Source organism: Neopelma chrysocephalum, unplaced genomic scaffold (genome assembly GCF_003984885.1).
Source record: "Neopelma chrysocephalum unplaced genomic scaffold, ASM398488v2 Primary Assembly neopelma1_96545, whole genome shotgun sequence".
NCBI classification, from domain to species: domain Eukaryota; kingdom Metazoa; phylum Chordata; class Aves; order Passeriformes; family Pipridae; genus Neopelma; species Neopelma chrysocephalum.
In genome coordinates, this window is record NW_020925190.1 from 506,692 (window position 1) to 525,150 (window position 18,459).

General features: G+C 38.0%; 2 protein-coding genes across 12 annotated transcripts in view; both read right to left on the reverse strand.

Annotated features, from left to right (window-relative positions):
- The window catches only part of ATG10 (autophagy related 10), a 528,134-nt gene that overhangs the window by 471,879 nt on the left and 37,796 nt on the right, over positions 1–18,459 (reverse strand). The window lies entirely within an intron of this gene.
- Positions 1–18,459, reverse strand: part of MSH3 (mutS homolog 3) — a 99,150-nt gene that overhangs the window by 19,462 nt on the left and 61,229 nt on the right. For all 8 annotated transcript variants that reach the window (XM_027708808.1, XM_027708807.1, XM_027708809.1 and 5 more), the window contains exons 14-20: positions 16,996–17,183; positions 14,410–14,578; positions 12,174–12,238; positions 10,776–10,892; positions 9,001–9,108; positions 6,918–7,032; positions 2,695–2,852 (exon numbers count right to left, since the gene is read on the reverse strand). In XM_027708808.1, the coding sequence (XP_027564609.1) occupies positions 2,695–2,852; positions 6,918–7,032; positions 9,001–9,108; positions 10,776–10,892; positions 12,174–12,238; positions 14,410–14,578; positions 16,996–17,183 (920 nt within the window). The remainder of the gene's footprint in view (positions 1–2,694; positions 2,853–6,917; positions 7,033–9,000; positions 9,109–10,775; positions 10,893–12,173; positions 12,239–14,409; positions 14,579–16,995; positions 17,184–18,459) is intronic.

Here is an 18,459-nt window from a genome sequence, read left to right on the forward strand (position 1 = left end):
CCAAACATCCATTGCCACAAATAACCATAGTGGCAACCTTTCAATTTCCATGGAAACCCTTCTGGAACACAACTCACAAATCCTAGAGACACAAATCTCTTAAACCTATATAAATCCACAGTTCGAAGATGCAGCCTATGAACAAAAAAAGTGGCTGCAGTATAAGGCACCAATATTCAGATCTATCAGATCTATCAAGCAGAACTGTTGGTGCTCCTGATGCACAGAACCCCTTGATGCAGAGGCAGCCTGTACAGCATCCTCACAGCATCCCAGGGGTACGACACTAAGAACAGCCCCCATAAACAACTCATCACAGCATTGACAGAACTAACTTGTAAATCTTCTTATGCAAAGTTTTTAAAGTATTAAAAATACACCAAAGCTATTAACAACAAAAAAAAAGAAAAAAAAAAGAAAGAAGAAAATTTTTCAGCAAGACACTTGTGGGCTGGAGTGGCAGTGCAGAAAGGAGGTCCACATAGCTGTCATCATGTTATTAAAAAAAAAAATCAAAACAACTAATAAGAAAAAAAAATCCAAGCAAAGCCAACCTCCAAAACAAAACATAGAAGATGAAAAAAAAAAAAGCAAAATTGGGTGTGAGTTGAGAGAAAGTTTCTGATCTCTTCCAGGTCATTCCCTACCAGTAGAGAGTCCAGGGCAAAAGCTGAGACTTTAGAAAAGAGCATTAAACCTCAAGGTAAGACATAACACGTGGCAGCTCATTTGTTGATTCTTTCCTCAAAGCAGGCATTAAAAACTGTTTCAAGGATAACGTCCTAGGGCTGAGAAATATCCTGAATGCAACACCACATTAACCTGGCCTGACAGAGTTCCATACTTTAAGGCCTTTCCAGAACCCTGAAAAAACAAAACCAACCCCCAAAAAAACCCCAAACAAACAAAACCAGAGATGCCTACTTCCTGTAGTCTTTGTATGTCTGATAAGCTACTCCTTCTCCCTTTTGCTTCCCTCTACCTTTCAACTAATGCATAACTACTTCTATCTTAATAATGTATTTTCAATTTCTTCTTGATTAATATTGAGCCAATTAGTTTGCTCTTAATGGTCAGTGCAATTACATGAATTTCAGTAATTCTTCCATATATTCATCTGATGTTTGACACATTTCACATTAAATGAAGACTGGCATATCCAGCTGAGCTTCCAAAACTAATATAGACAGGGAGGAAAAAAAAAATCAATCTGTTGTTTTAGAGTGTGAGTGGGTTACAAATTAAATGGTCTGAAACCTCACATAGTAATACACTCTAGGTCTGCTTGGCTTGAAATCTGAAAGCATAACTTTTACCTTTGACCACACTACTTTATCAGAAAAGTTGCAAAAAATACTTGGTGTGAAATCAGGGAAATACACTGGGGAACAGGTGGAACTCAGATACAACCCCAATTTGTTCTCTTTCAAGCAGGCACAAAACAAAATATCTCTCCCAATGACTCTGTCACACTTCCTAATGTTTTGTGCAGAAATCATCCTGTTACAATGACAGTCTAAGAAAAGTAGAGGAAAGCAGATACTCAGCTTTAGAGTAGCAGACTTGCATATGTATGATTAGGAATTCAGTTAGTGTGAACCCAAGTGAAGTTCAGCTACAAAACACAGAGGAAGACAAAAATCATCTTCAAATTGTTAGTGACATTATAATGTTTGTTCTGTAAAGCAAATCAGGTCCTGTGTGTCTCTGTGTCCCCTTGAGAAAATGCTCATCCAACCAACCAGTTAATTTCTTTCAACACAGGACAGGGAAAGGAGTGAGCCATTTAGAATTCTCGTCTCCAATGAATTTTGGAAAGACGATACAAATGTTTTCTAATTTGTTTAGCCCTGAACTGCATCAAGGTGCAATTTCATTCATTTTTGTCATTACACAATGAAGAATAAGAACACTTCACTTCACTTTATATGATGAAGCAATCCCAGGTGAGAACTACTTCAAGTTCTCATTAAAAGTTAACTCTGGAATGCTTACTGTCATCACAGAACTAGAATTTCCTGAAATTCTAGCACAGATTACATGACTGTTGTGAAACTTATAACCACAGATGAAAATCCATCTCAAATACTATCAGTAACACAGAACTTTTGCTCATTAAAAAAATTATTAAAGAAAAAGTGGGAAAATCAGAGGGATAAACCTTAGTAATATTAGATTATAAAATACAGACTTTTGACTGTACTGATAATCTTTACAAATTACTCAGCACTGTCTCAAAAATGAGGCTGAGTGAAATAAACTGCCACTATTCTCAATCTCAAATACTGTGAATGTATACAACTGAACTTGATAGCAGAAACTGTGACAGGACTTCCAGAGGTGACAACATTTGTTTTAGGGGAAACACCATTTGGCTGCCACCCGGCAGAATACATTTGGCTGAGATGTCCATTCAAGCAGATGATTTAGATATCTGGATCTTAATCAAGACATACACATTAAAATTGTTATCCTTTGAAGATTCAAAGATTACAATACAAATACCATTAGCTTTCCAAAAAATCAGAGTCAAAACTTAACAATGAATACATGCCTTTAAAATTAAAAGGGAAACTTCAGGTATAAATTCTGGAGTTCTAAATGAAAAATGAAATTACACTTTGATATACAGACACACACACGCCCTGCCACAGTAACATTTCTATATACATACAGCAAGTTTTGAAAGATTACCTAGTAAAAATACCATCCACAATTCCAATTGTCGCTTCCTCCGCGGGAACATAAGAACCGACCTGTGCCATGACTGTGATCAAGGCCACTTGCTTTACGTAGGAGCTCTTTCCTCCCATGTTAGGCCCAGTTATTATCATGACCCTTTCACCATCTCCCTGGAAACACAAAAGAGAAGTCAAATATTTTGTCCTGCATGTGGTGCTTCCATAAGAAAGTCTAGTGTGTGCATCTGCTTAGAAGGATATAGGAGAAGTCTGCAGGACTAAACTTCCTGTTCATCACATTCACTTTTCCAGATATTACAAAGTCCCAGATGCATCAAAATCAACTTTGATTGCTCTTGAGCAAAATGGACACAGTGAAGGGGAACCTTCCTGTTCTCCACCAAGGAGCCAAGAAAGTATCTAAGAACTTCGTCCCCAGCACAGGAAGGCCATGGAGCTGCTGGAGTGAGTCCAGAGGAGGCACCAAGATGATCAGAGGGATGAAGCAGCTCTGCTGTGAGGAAAGGCTGAGAGAATTGGGATTGTTCAGACTGGAGAAGAGAAGGCTCCAGGGTGACCTAATTGTGGCCTTGCAGGACCTGAAGGGAGCTAACAGAAAAGATGGAGAGAGACTATTTAGAAGGGTCTGCAGTGACAGGACAAGGGGGAATAACTTCAAACTGACAGATGACAGTGTTGGATGGAATATTGGGAAGGAATTTATTCCTTCTGAGGGTGGTGAGGCCCCACACAGGTTGCCCAGAGAAGCTGTGGCTGCTCCATCCCTGAAAGTGTCCAAGGCCATGTAGGATGGGGCTTGGAGCAACCTGGGATAGTGGAAGGTGTCCCTGCCCATGGCAGAGGTGGAACTGGATGAGCTTTGAGGTCCCTTCCAACCCAAACCATTCTGGGATTCTGTGTTATTTTCTCTGGAGAAAAGCAGACACTCATGAGCTCTCAGCATAGCCAGAGCTATCCTAATTTGGCTGTGATCTGGACTCCTCTCCAGCTGGAGTTCTCATTGCCAAATGGGGACATCTGACAGACAAAGACCTGACCTGGATTTTACACTCATAATTGCCTGCCTTGGTATGACATAAGTACACTCAGACTGGCTACAACAAGAAATGAAGACATTGCTGAGTTTGGCAATACTTGACTGCAACACAAATACAGTGAGCACACTGTACCCAATCTCTAGTCAGTAAGTGTATCTGATCACTGAAAACACATAGAAAGTTAAATCAGATGCAAGAACTCATCTCAGCTGTAAGACTGCCTACTCTAGTGCCAGACAATTGCTCATACAAAATTAAAACTTATCAATGAATCTATAAAGCTTGCTCACAGCCTAAATCCAGACTAGGAAATTAAGTTATGCAAGGACATCACACAGGCACTCTTTTCCTTTCCCCGGGTACAACCAAAGAAATGCACCAACTGACGAACTACACAAAAGTCAGCACACTCCACTGCCCCAAGGGAGGGGCATGGAGGGCAGGACAAGCTGTGTTAGTCACACTGCTTGGGAAACTTGGAACTGATTAGGCACTGTGAAAACAACAACCAAAAAACTCTCCACGGAAAAAGTCTCAAGATCTTTACAGATTTGACTTTTGATGGGGCTTTCATTTTGTTTATAGAGACACACATAAAATTCAGATAGGACTGTCACTTATGTCATAGTACAGAAGATACAGAAGATATAGGCAATCAGAATTTATTATATGTAAAAAGCTGCTCAGCTTTTGCAAAGCAAACCTCATCCATACGGAAGTCGTAATACAGTCAAAGCTCAGAAAATGCCACTATTGAGAATAAAGGATGAATGTAATAAAACGCACATGACTATATGAGAACAAAATGCATAACATTCTAGTCTCCAGGCTATAGTTTTAGTGCTGCTACTAAAACTTTGTCAGGGCTCAAACCAACACAATTTAAAACCAGAATGAGTTCAAGAGTTCATTTGTTAAAATGCACAAATCTCTTGCATGTGTTTGGTGTCTGTCCAGGCTCCCTCCAACCATGCTGTGACACTGGTGGCTAGTTTGCAAATCTTGTGGTTTTCAGAAAGAAACATCTGCTGTAACATCAGACCAGAGAACACATCTGTGAGATACTGGATACGAATCTCAGTGAATTATTGATATGGGTCGGAACCAACTCACTGTGAGTGTGCATGTGTGCATGTGGGGAAGGACTGGCCCTGGACCTGCAGGTCCATGGTAAGGCCTGCACATCAGGCCTGTGCTGAGGGCACAGGGCAGAGCTGAAGGCAAGGCCTGCAGCCCACACAGAGCAAATGGCACAGCTGAAGGCCCTGCAGCCTAGTCAGTTGGGCTGTCAGTCAAGGCAGAGCTGCCTGGCAGCCCACCCACACCACACCCCTGCAGCCTGTGACTGGCTACAGCACAACTCAGTCGGGACTGGAAAGCACTGGTGGGATAACCTGCCTGGGAGGGAAATCTGAACTCTAGAAATACATGGGACTCCATGTGGTCTCCCTGTCTCTCTCTTCTCCCTCTCCAGCTGGTACCATGTGAATCATCAAATCTTGTCGGTAACTGTTCTCCTCTCCTTTCTCTCTCTCCTTCTCTCTTTCTTTACCCTTTTAATCTGTTTTCTCCTGTTGCTCTTTTCCTTCTCTTGTGGGTGACTTAAAACCAATGAACTGTGTTTTACTAAAGCTGGTATATGGATAGCTTTTAGTGGGTGTTTCCTGTGTAATGGGTCTTTGTGCTGAATGTTTTAGTGAAATGCTTTTCTCTTGGTTGTATTGTACTCCTGTAAAAACCTTTTGCCAAAATATCTTATTTTTCTCACTAAATTAAAAAGAATTTCTCTTAGATAAGAGTGTGTGACTCTTTCTCCAGATGTTAATTAGAGGTTATAATGAACCAAAAGGCTTTTAAGAAGTCTTAAATAAAAATGTAACCTCACTGGGCAGTTCATAGCTTAATCTGGAACGCAACAACATCTGCCCTTAAAACTGCACACAGCCATAAGCCAACATCTTATTGGAATCCATGGCTGAAGTTAAAAGTTCTAAAACAATCCATGAACGTTTGTGGAGGAGAAAGGGAATGGAAAAATAATACGTTTATTTCAGGGCACTGCAAGAAAGCTTTTCCTCAAGTTAGATATTTGACAATATTTCATCTGAAAGCATGACAAGAGATGTATTTTCCTGCTGATTCAAACACATCAGTTGAAAACTAGAGACGTTTTACCACACTAGTTCCCACCCACCTCTTCTCTCAAGAAAGAGAAAACTCAACAGTAGAGGCAAAAGTGATTCTGCTATGATCACTTGATTTTGTAATATTCAGTATTTAGAAAGCCAACATAAGAATGGGGCTAAACAGGGAAAAGTGGATGATGATTACTGAATGAAATGCTGAATTTTTTTTAAGTGCCATCTGTCGCTTGTTTGGAGTTGACAAATAATTTTGAAAACATCCCTGCAGTATTGCAAAATATCTGTATCATTGTTCAGTACAGAACAGCATTTAAAAATATTTCCCAAGAAATACATACAAATTTGAATGCTGTTTATCACAGAAATGTTCCACACTGACAGCTGTTTCATACCTTTTCCGTATTTACTGTATAAAAAGGCAGAGGAGCTCAGTGTTAAGTTGCAAGGATATCTTTCATATTCATTAAGAACAGACAATATTTAAAAAATATATAGACAGGTAAATATTTAATGAAAAACCTCTAATGGACAGGTAATTTAAAGGACAGAGTTAATCAGGAAAAAGAAGTCTGCATCACATTAACACTTTCAGAAAGAAAGGAAAAAAATACAGGAGCAATCTTAGAATCAAGGTGCAAAACTGAGCCTGTCACATCTATTTTGCATATTAAAACACTCCACAATTTTGAGACAAGATTTTGACAAAATTAAGACTCCTTCTGATTATGCCACTAAAAACCCCATAATTATTCATTTGTTTTTCAAAAATAACCATTTAAAACATACATTTTCCTAGTATCGAGATAACCTTTCTTTTATTTATGCCATGAAGGTTGAACAAGGTTGTAAAAAGAGTGTCTGGCTGCCAGATATCAGAAAAAGGATAAAAAAGATGTGGTCACATCTAGCAATATCTCTCTGAAGTGCAACCAAGCAGACAGTTGTATGATTAAATTACTTATTTTAACTACCTGGCCAAGAAGCTGATCCCAGACTCCTTCCCTTGAATGATTTTGAAGTATCTTGGTACTTACTGAAAGGTTAGTGGTATTTGGAACATACTGATCCTGTTCTCCCAGGAGTACATCAATCACAGGGTGCCTCCCATTTTTTATAATTATTTCTTGCCGATTATCTTGCACAACTGGTCTGCAAAAAAGAAAATATATTAATTCTAATTTATTGTAACTAATAATTTACTGCAACTAAAGCCTGCAGGAGGGTCGCCTATGATGTAGATTTTTGTGAAAAAAAACAAAAACCTCTCAAATGATAAAAATTAATTATTGCCATTAAGTATTTCTAAAGACTTCCTTAGTTTCAATCAGTTACAAAAAATATATTAGCAAATTGGATAAGGAAATTCCACCTTAACTGCAAATTTGTCTGCAAATCTACTAATATAACGTCTAATTCTTCACTACATATCTCCATGTCTGAAAAGCTCCATCTCCAAATACCAAATGTTCTTCACAGAACAAAAACTGAAACAGAAGCATGTTCCACTGAATTCTATTAATTCTTTTTGTTCTCTGTAAGCTACTTTTTCTTTTTCATTGTAAACTGAATTGCAGCACTCAATGGAGAGGTAAATGCGGTTCTATGTCTCAGCAACATTTTCCTACACCAGAAGTACAACCACTCTGAAATAAGAGCAGTAACTTATAGGGAAAGGGGCAGCAGCTCTGGGAAAAAGAGGATACTGGAATAAAGCCACAGAATTTTAAGACTGGAAATGAACTGATACTCTGGATGGTCTTTAAAGGGAAGATGTGGGGAGTGGGAGTATGCAATTTAGAAGGAAAATGGAGATGAAATAAATGGCACATTAGAAACACAAAGCACTGGGGAAAGAGACGCAAACTGATAATGGCAGGTTTTTTCCCAGCAGTTGTATAGCTGAGATTAAACCAATATATAGACAGTCTTGAGCCTTACACTACCTTTTCAACAGCATCCCTTAAACCACTCACAGCCTGGAGAGTGGACACCCAAACATCAGATGATGGTCTCTGGACTACACACACCATCATCTTTACATCTCTAACGTTGCTGCCTGAGAGCCCTGATCTGTAAATCATCTGTGTAAAGGAAGAGTGTCCCAACCCAGGGATCCTCACATGCCTCTGAACTGTGAGAGGTGCTCAGCTCTCCCCCACAACTGTGCAGAGCACCTGTGCTCCTGACCTGGCTCATTTACCTACCTCAGGTTGGGCTATAGGAAACAATCCTCACTGAATCAACAAACATTCATCCGAAATGCTTAATATTACAGTCCTAATCTTTCCTTCAGCAGCCCTCCAAAATTAATTAGTGACACCTTCCCTGCAGCTGAAGTTTCACTGAGAAGTCTCCTTCCAGCCAGTTTAAAAGCTCTAAGCCACTTTAAAATTCAGTGAATTATTTAAACCCTGGCACAGTGAATTAATCAGACTTCAGTTTGTTTTCTCATCTGAGTATACAGAAATAAGTGAGCAATTACTTTCAAAGAGATTTTAACAGAGGCACGCGCGATCTCAAGAGTCCAGAGGTGATCAATATTATGTTTAAAGATGTATAACAGCAGAAGTACATGTAAGCTGATTTCATTTGCCTATGTGTGGGTCTTGGGCAGGGGCAGGTGCATAGCTCATCACACCTAATCCCAGGTGAGGAATCCCCTCTGCTCTGCAAGCTGGAACTAATATTTATTTACCTATTATTTATCTGAAATACATCACTGAACCAAACCTCAAATACCTGAGAAACTTATGTAGTAGAAAGATATTATGAACTCAGACCTTGCTGAGAAAAAAAAAAAGAGAAAAAGAAGTCCATGCAAAGTCCAACATTTATTTATATATAAGTGAGATATCATCCATCAGACTCAGGTCAAACAAAAAACATAATTTGTTTGTTGATTTGTTAATTTGACATTACATGTAAAATTTGAACCGCAATGTTTACAGATTTCTGTTTTGCCCAGAAGTGTTGTTTTGCAAAATCAGATTAACTTGAAACTTGTAAACAACTTTAATAATGCATTTTATCATAGTACACATATTAAAATCTGATTTATTTTAAATACCCTCTTATAATTCCCTAAAAAATCCCAAATAAAAATTAAAAATTGATTACCTGCAATAGTCTCCTTGTTTAGCCACCTGGGCAAGAGAGAACAGGCAGTCAACAGTTGCTAGGTGACCAATGGCTTTAGATACAGAGTGATAATGTTCACTGAAATGGCTGTACCAAAACAGGGAAAAGTAACAGAAGAAAAGGGAAAAAAAATAAGTCTGCACAGATACAGAAGCATTGTCAGAATACACCCCCATGCAAGTTCTTCACAGAGCTCCTGTGGTTGCTAAATCGCTCTGAATTCAAATCTCCCAGCAGTGATTTAGGCTGCAACAGGAGGACACAATTTTAATCAAGATGGACTTTATGACATTCTAACAGTGAATTATTTTTAAGCACAAAAAATCAGACAAAAATGAAATTCATTAGGTAGCATATTAAGGGTCAGCAGTTGCCTCAATGAGGTCTGTAAAATTGCCACAATTTGTCACAGTGGCAGCTGAATCCCAATCACTGATTCAACTTCAACTGTAAGTTATAATCAGAAAAGAACCAAACTAGGAGTGTCTGACACAGTAGTTGTCTACAATTTCAATAAAGTATGGTATCTACAGCAGAAAATTCAAGAATTAATTTTCATTTTATGTATTGCTTCCCCAGCACAATAATGACATTACCAGGGGAGCAGAGTTTTCAGTAAAGTTCATTCTGTTCATCCTCAAGAATTTGTTTTTTCCCCTCTCCTAGTCTCAAAGGTACAATATAGAATATAAAACCAGCGAGGGAGCAAAGTTTAATAAACAAAGACATAAATGAATGAAGGAGTGGGAAAGAAGAGCACTTTCCTACACCCAGGTCTTTCCTTGTTGTCTGCTGTTATACAACATTATTGAAAACAGCCAAGGGAACATGAAGAGAACTATTTTCATAGCACTGCACAGGAAACACACCCGGAGAAGCACAAATTGGAATGTTTTTCTAGTTTCTATCAAATTTAGAGAATTGCTGGGCTCCCACTATGGGGCAAATCCAGTGAGACAACTTCAGAGGGGACTTGCTAAGCTTTTGCAAACTATCACTGCATGACAAGGGGAACAATTTCACCAGCTCTGCAATTCATGGAAGTAAAAAAATAACGGATAACCAGACAACTGAAAAATTAAAGGCATTCACAAGTCCCAGAAATAATTTTTAAACTCCCATTTTAAAGATCCTTTGGCCAAGTACTCAAATTACACCACTAAAAACTCTGACCTCAGACAAACAGGGAGGGACAATAAAACTCCCACTACTTTCTAGCAAATAATCACAGTCAAACTCAGGACAGTGTAAAAAATATAATTAATAATAACACTACTATACAATATTAATAAATAGTATAATGAAACCACTTTGTAGTATTACTTCAACAATAAAACTGCTCAATTCAGTTTCACTCAGTCAGCTGTACTTTTAGATTCTTAATTATTTTTCAAAAGAATTAGTATTAATTTATTAATATATTAGAATAATAGTATTAACATTATATTGTTATTTTGCTCTTAATAAAATTAATATCTTAAATTTTCAAACTTTGAGAGACACCTTACATAATTAATAGTGTATTTTCATTAGAATGTGAAAATACAGAGATATCACTGCTGGTCTCAGGACTCAGATTTCAAGGTCCTGCCTTCAACTGCTTTAAGCAACATTTTAATTGACTACCTATAAGGTTGTTCTGGACAATGTAACTACGAACTTCTTTTTAAGATAAACATCTTTCTTTTTCTCCTCTTACAGCAAGCCCCAAACCAAATACAATGATGAGGACGGGCTGTATTTTGTAAACTCACTCTAAGAAGTTCAGCCACTCAGCGCTGCAGTCAAGGATGAGCTTCTCCTGGAGCTGATTCAGATGCCTGTAATTTTCTATGATAAAAGGAGAGTGGAAGCGGCTCACAGCTTTTGTGCTGGAAGGGAGAGAGAAGCCAAATAGGAAATCAAGGTCACCAAGCAATCAGCTGCACCACCTACATGCAAAATTGGAATAGTTTTCTTACTCATTGGGAGCCTTGAAAATGGATGATTAAAAAAAAAAGTTATTTTGTTGTGGTACCAACCCCTATTGATTCCACTGGTATTTATTGTGAATAAAGTGGTCAGTTACTACGCCACTGTCCACTCACAAGGCTTCTGAAAGGTTTTGCACAATGTGGCATATATCATCAAAGTTTACATATTCCACAAAACTGTTCACAAAACACCGCCTAAACGGATGGCTTTTCTGTAGCTGGTTGCATATACAATGAACTACACAAAGAAAATGACTTTAAAAAGGAAAACTTCATGACAAGCCTGAAATGAACTTTAAATACAGCGTGCCTTGCTAGTTTCCACTTGGGGCACTTGGTATTTGTTTATGTATTTTCATCAAGGACTCACTGTGGGGTGCCCAGGCATTGTTTTACAGAATCCAGATTAGCTGCAATTCATTCACCATGTTAATTCGGTCTAATCTCTGCACTTTTAATACTGAACTCTTGCATAAGTGAATAGAACATCACTTCAGAGTTCACCTGTGATGTCTGTGCTCACATATTACAAACTGGGTCTTGTAGAAAAATCAGCATTTACATGGACATTATAACTTTAAGGTATTCAACCCCTCTAAATCATAAATTACTGGGGGGGAAAAAAAGCCAACTACATAATTCAGTCCATCTCTGTTTCACCTGCTAGAAAAGTATCCAAAACTATCTAAAATCATGCTTACACAGCACCAAGTACCACAGCAAGAAAAGCCTGTCTGTATGAGTAAGCAAAATGACATTTTAAAAGAACTGAATTTATTGAGATGTACAAACAGATGTTTGCATAGCTACTTTAACCTTTCTGAATAAAATAAGAACAATCAAAATTTTATGAAGCACTTGCACATGCAAGCTACAGACACAACTGAATCAAGACCATGGTTTTAACACCAGTACATGTACTTTAAAAGGTTAGGTAAATAATACAGTGCTCTAAGGATCTACTGTGTAAAAACAAATGCTTTAAGCACTCCATTTTTTCTGCTTGGTTTTGTTTGCTTTTAATCAATAAATTTACAATTGTGGTTGGTTGGGTTCAGCTAAAAAAAAAACATAAACAAATGAAGTGATGAGAATGTGTATGTAATTAATTGTAATACCAAAATACCATGGTTTTACTTCTATATTAAAATAGAACAACTTCAAAGATATTTTACATACCTACTAATCATAACCCAGTCAGATGGCACAGATGATTTATGGGAATTCTTGACTTCTATCAGAAACTAAAATAACAGAAATGTAATATTACATACCATGGGAAGTCAGGAAAGCTAGAGAATCATAATCATAAATCAAGAAATCTGCATGCATCAGAAGAAAACAATATTCAGCCTGAAGAGACTGAGCAGACCAGAAGTTAATGTTCTTTCTCCCCCAGAAAAGCAAGGGTTATGACATACTTAACCTTCCTGTATCTAGAGAACCTTGCTTGAGGTTTGAATCAACTCAGGGGCAGAGAGGGAGGCACAGGGAAAACCAGCAATAAATGGCAGGATGCTCAGTGCAGTGAAATATAGGTGATGTGTTTATTGCTGTGTTTTATATGATTCATGTCAGTTATCTTTGTAACACCAGCCTGAGGCCCTGAATGTCAGAGAATTGAGGCATTCCTGATCACAGAATTCAGCTGGAAAACGAATTACCTGCAGAGATTAGATTAACACAGACTATGCCCACATTTACAGAAATCCATGACACTCTGGTCTGACAAAGCTTTTCCATTATAGTTAATATGATTTAAACAAAACCTTCCACAGCTCACTGGAATAGCCAGCAATCACCCTCAAGTCCAAACAAAAATAACAATCCTGACATAGGGACAAAAAAATCCAGCAAGGGCATGGTGGACAAGTTCTTCATTCACCTAAAACACTTTCAAGATATTTGTCTTGAAATACTTCTTATTGCTCTTCTCCTGTGAAGAAGCATTTGAATTCTACATCTATCAGCATGTAAGCAGAATATACCACACACATCTGAGGAAGAAAGAGCTCAAATCAAACAGACTCCTGTTCTACTTCTGTGTTCTTCTCCTCTCTAACAATTCCCTTTCCCTTACTCCTATTCCTTTGGTGTCTTTCCTTTCCTCACTGACCATCTTCTCTGACTCTTCCCCTGTTGACCCTTTTGGTGTCTGTGAGACACCCTCACCAGATATCATGAAATAACAGCTCCTTTTACCAATATACCAACACACACCTCCATCTGTAATGGTTTCTGAGCTATGCCCTGCTCTCTTATATGTCTGCACTGACTGGTGGTTTTTAACCCTCCTATCAACTCCATATTTCGGTACTTCCTCAGGTGCTTTCTCCTCTCTTTGATCAATTCCTCTCTTTTCCTTTCCTTCACACAGCTGTCATCATATACTCTTAATGCAGCCTCCCTGAGAGAAACCTTTCAAATCCTGGCTCTTTCCTCTCTCAGACAATACTCAAACATACTTTTCCACTTTCCCGCTGAATTTCAGTATCTCTGCTGACAACCTGCCCAACTCTTGGGCCAGGTGTTTGCTGTTCTCAGCTACACCATCAACAGGTCTTTGTCAAAGGCTGCTATTTCTAATTCATCCCTTCCCACATTCTCCCTCATTTCAGCACTGCCTGTTTGGTCCCTCCTGTGTCGCTTGGGTCGTTCTCACTTTCCAAAGTCCTCCATGGGCCAATTCCAGCTCCTTCCCTCCCTGTCCTCACCCATTCCTCTCCCCTACTCTCCATTTCTCTCCATTTCCCAACTCCTTTCTTTTCCCAATTTTCTACGGAGTTTTCCCAGCCTTCCTACTCTCAGTTCCCAAAGGACAGTGCTGAGTTGTGCTAACTCACTGCTCCTCTCAGTTCCCCCACAAATTTTTTTCACCACTGAACTTCTCAGCTCACTGGAGCATGTCCTGCCCACACTTGCACAGCACCTACAAACAAAAGCTGCAGTCTAAAGCATTGTTTCTAAGAATTCAAACAACATTTATCATTCTTTAATACGGTTCCTCTTATCTCCCATCTTTCAAACTAGTCTTACTCAGTACTTACAAATCCTTCCACCATTCTCCAAGTTAACTACATGCTGTGCTTTCTGATCCTCTGAGAGTATTTCAGCACTTACTAGTCACAAAATTAACCCTGGAAGTATGTGAGTGCTTTTACATACATAGAAAAACGAGCATCACTGAAACAAACTGAACTGCACTAATGTGTGCAGTTTCTATTATTTAAATCACTAAAGTAATTGACTTAACAAGTAAGAGTCATACTATAAGAAAGCTGTTCTTTAAAGTTGGACAAAAGATTATAGTCAAATGACCTCATCAAGCATCATACTAAGTTCTAGTAGGTCTCACTTTTAAGATGTTTTCTAGACAGGAATGGGTACAGTCATATTTTAATAAATACAATATTACCTCTTGACCTGAAACTGTAACATACTCAGCAGAAGGATTCTTAATCTGTTTACGAATGTCTGGCAGATGCAATTGGATTTTAGAAAGCACACCCTGGATGTCCTCCTTTTTCTTTCTTATGACAGGGAAGCCTGTAAGGTCGTTGAACAACTGGGTTTTATCTCCAGTCCTATCCATAAGAAGCATAAGATAAAATAATGGTAAAAACAGAGATACATTCCCTGATTCTGCTGGCTGTGTCCTTATTTTAATTTGTTATTCTCATTTGTTTTAACATTAGCTTTACTCCCTTCTAAATACAGATTTTCAAGTGCTTGGTCATGGTACAGCCTATTTACCAAAAGCTGCCATACTCATAACATGAATAGAAAGGCATTTCGCATACAGAGCACCACAAGTGCTGACAACATCTTTATCATGATTAAATGTGAAGCTTTAGATAATTTCTGCATGACATGCACACAGATTTTTAACATATTTAGAATTTGGCCAAATTTGGGCACATTTTAATGAGAATTGCAAAGAAATCCTCTGCCCCCCCCCCCAAGGCCCTTATCGAAGCAGAATGCCATCAGGGCTTTCTCAGAGCAGCTCTGAGAAAAATCTTCCTTGTTTTCTCCAGAAAAGATTACTCTGAGCACTTTTAACTACATGCAAAACAATGTTCTTTTCTAGTTTCAATGTCAAAAAAAATGACAAAATTATTTTGGCTGCACCAACTCAGCTCAGGATTGACATCTGAAACAGAGAATGCCATTCAAATGGTTAAAATCTGGGACCTGAACTAGCTATTAAAAACATGGTTGTCAACAAAATTAACAAAAATTTAACTTACCTAGTAAGTATCAGGCAAAGAATAAAAAGCAGTGCAATCAGCACTAAGTTAATTCGAATACAATTTTGTATTTTAGAGCAAACAAAACCTCTACCAATTAATTACATAATTACCCTGAAAACTAATATGTGGAGAGCAAGTAATTAGCCAATCGAAAGTATTAGAACAGAAGTAATAAAAAAATCTAATATTCTACTTACTCTGCTACCCCTTTGACTGAGAATGAAACTACAACTGGAGCCAGTGACCAGGCAGGTAACACAAAGCTGTGCTTTGGCTTTGCATTACATTTCGTTGGCATTATGTAAGTGACAGTAAAGATGCCATTTTAAAATACAATACTAATTTTTAGAAACGATTTTGTGCTAATTAGACCCGTTTCCATGGGAATTCAAGGGGAAAAAAAAGATCACCAGTAGCCAGCAGCTGATTGTGAAGACTGTCAGTGCTATGTGATGCCTATAAAAAATTTTAAAGTTGACAGTTTAAAAATAGAAAAAACACAAACCCCAAATCTCCAACTCCCCATAAAAAAGCCCTGGAGCAGAGGGATACTTTTGAAAACAGCTACAGGATTTTATCCACACCTCATAACAAAATTAACATGTGATGTAGCGTCTGCACAAGTGTGTGTGCTTGCGTATGGATGTGAGTAGTATTTGTGATTTTTATAAAAGAAATGTTTTAGAGTGAAAACAATACTGGCACATAAAGTTGAGATAAATAAAGGCTGAAAGATATGTTATTTTAGTCATCTTGAATCAATGCAAATACAATATATGTATTCTGCAGATCAATGATGATATCTTTCTATTTATACCATTTTTGTATACTATTCTACCCATGATGAATACAGTGACAGAAAAAAAAAACCTGTATTTCGAATCTACAGTAAATGTGGTGTAATTTAGATACAGTCAGTTTTGTCATAAACTGCCAAAACTATAATTGGACACGATACATCAGCAGAAATCTCATAATCCCACCTATGCAATGGGGCAGAGCAAATCCCCCTCAATTAAGGCTTCTCAATGCCTTCATTTATACACCTTGGATCTGTCTCTAATTCAGAAACAAACGCAGTTAAGTTCTAGGCTTCAGTTCTTAAATCTAATTTTAAATCCCAGTTTGGAAAAGAAAAAAATGTTTTATAAATAAGGTGGATGTTCATTTTTAGTCTGTGCTGCCCCAATGTAATTATATATTGAACTATATACCACATCTTTCATCAAAGGAACAGTACAAACAAATTATTTGAAGACACTCTCCATCTTCTTCCTCTACCTTTTATTTTTTTTGGACCAACAAAAGACACAATTAAGACAAAAAAGGCAGACAGCTTTAATGAATTGTCACAAAAATAGTAAAAGGCTTGTTCCTGACAGCAGAGTAGTCACTCTGCTAAAGGCCAAGTCTCTCTTCAAAAAGAGATGTTAAAACAAATTATTCTAATGCAAAACACATTTCGCTGTAAATTCATTGTCCAAAATAGATGAAAAACTTTCAAAAAGTTATTTGGCCTGAGGCAAACACCCACTAGGCAAAATGGTTGCTCACTTAGTTTAACTTTAAAAAAGAATATAAGCCATAGATAACAACTTATGTTTTAACTAAAAGCTATTGTACATAAACACAAAATAAAAAATTTAAAAACAACATGTACTAAAACAAGATGTATAATTTGCATAACTGAATACATCTAATCAGTAAGCTTATGAGGCACAGAAGATTCATCTATTTTCTCTACTTACTTGGCTGCTTCTTCATTAAGGATCTTTAAATAATGTTTTACTGGAGAGAGAAGCTCTGGGACTTCCAACAGTGCACTTTTTAATAGAGGAGATCTCACATGGGAATGCAGCACTGGGACAAGAGCTTGGATTTCCAAGTGCAGGTGAGACAGGGTGCTGACAATCAGGAAGAACTCTTGTGTTGAGCACTGAGAAGGGAAGCAACAACTAAATAATTCCAATGTCCTGTATTTTCATTAAATTCTACAGCTTCTTTTGCTTTTTGAAAATGTGACAAAATACAATTTGATGTATGGACAGTAACATAGCTGCACCACCTTGGCCCATTCATGAGGTTAATTAACCATAGTTAAGCATACCAATTGTCTCAACAATCATCGTTAGGAATCAGCCAACAGCTGATCTCCAGTGCTCCTGGTGCTGGAGGGAGATGCGCATACAAAAGCAGAAAAGGGGGCAATAATGCGCAAAAATAAAAAGAGCAGCTTGAGTAACTTTAGGAGCACCACACCTTGTTCATATGTGCCTGTGAATCTGTGTTATCTGCACCCCCACGGTGCTTCTTGCAAGAGAAGGTTTGGAAAGACAGAGCGGGACACAGACAGGGAGAGTCTTGGAAAAAGAAAGGAAAAGAATAAAACCCAGAGAAAGAGAAAACCAGCAGTCCCTGTTTAAACCACTAATATTACTTATGCTGTGGTTCAGGCACTTCGCTGTTGGATTCCAGATGCTCTTCAGTGTCAGTCTAGTTTGTTACCTTCAGCTCATTCTCAAGAAGGACTTTGCAGTTAACAACCCTGAGGAACCAATTCCCCTCCTGTCACACTCCCAATTTCCCATTCAACTGTCCCAGGTACCTGAGGGGCTTGTGCCCCACCTACAAATCAGTTAACACTGATTCTGAAATGGCCTGTGCAGCACTGAGTTTGCATTTGTGGTGCACCAGATCTACAAACCAAATGGAAACCTGGCAAACCTGGCTCTGTGGGACACTTAATTGCTGAATTCAGTGACACTCCAAGACATTTCCATTTCACAGGGTTTGAAAAAAGTTGTCCATAAATAATTATGCTGATATTTTTTCATATTTTACTGATCTGTAGAAACAGTCTTCCTTTAGTCTTCTGAAATTCTCCTATTGGTCAACTGACAACACTGAAAAAAACAGTTTACTTTTCTCACCTGAGGATGCAAGGAAAGCAGTAGGATATATTTCCTTTGTATGCTCATCCTGCTCTTCCTACATTTTTTTTCTCTCCTACCCCAGGAGTCTAGAATTCAATTACTGGTCAGGATTTGGTGGCGATCAATACAACACTGATTACAGAACATGTAGGTTTCAGTGAATCACTATTTCACAGAACATATCTACATTTTCATTTTGTCATCCTTTCAGTTTCTCCCCAAAAGTAAATTTTTCTTTCTCTTTCCTTCCCACACCCATATGCAAGAACTAAGACAATT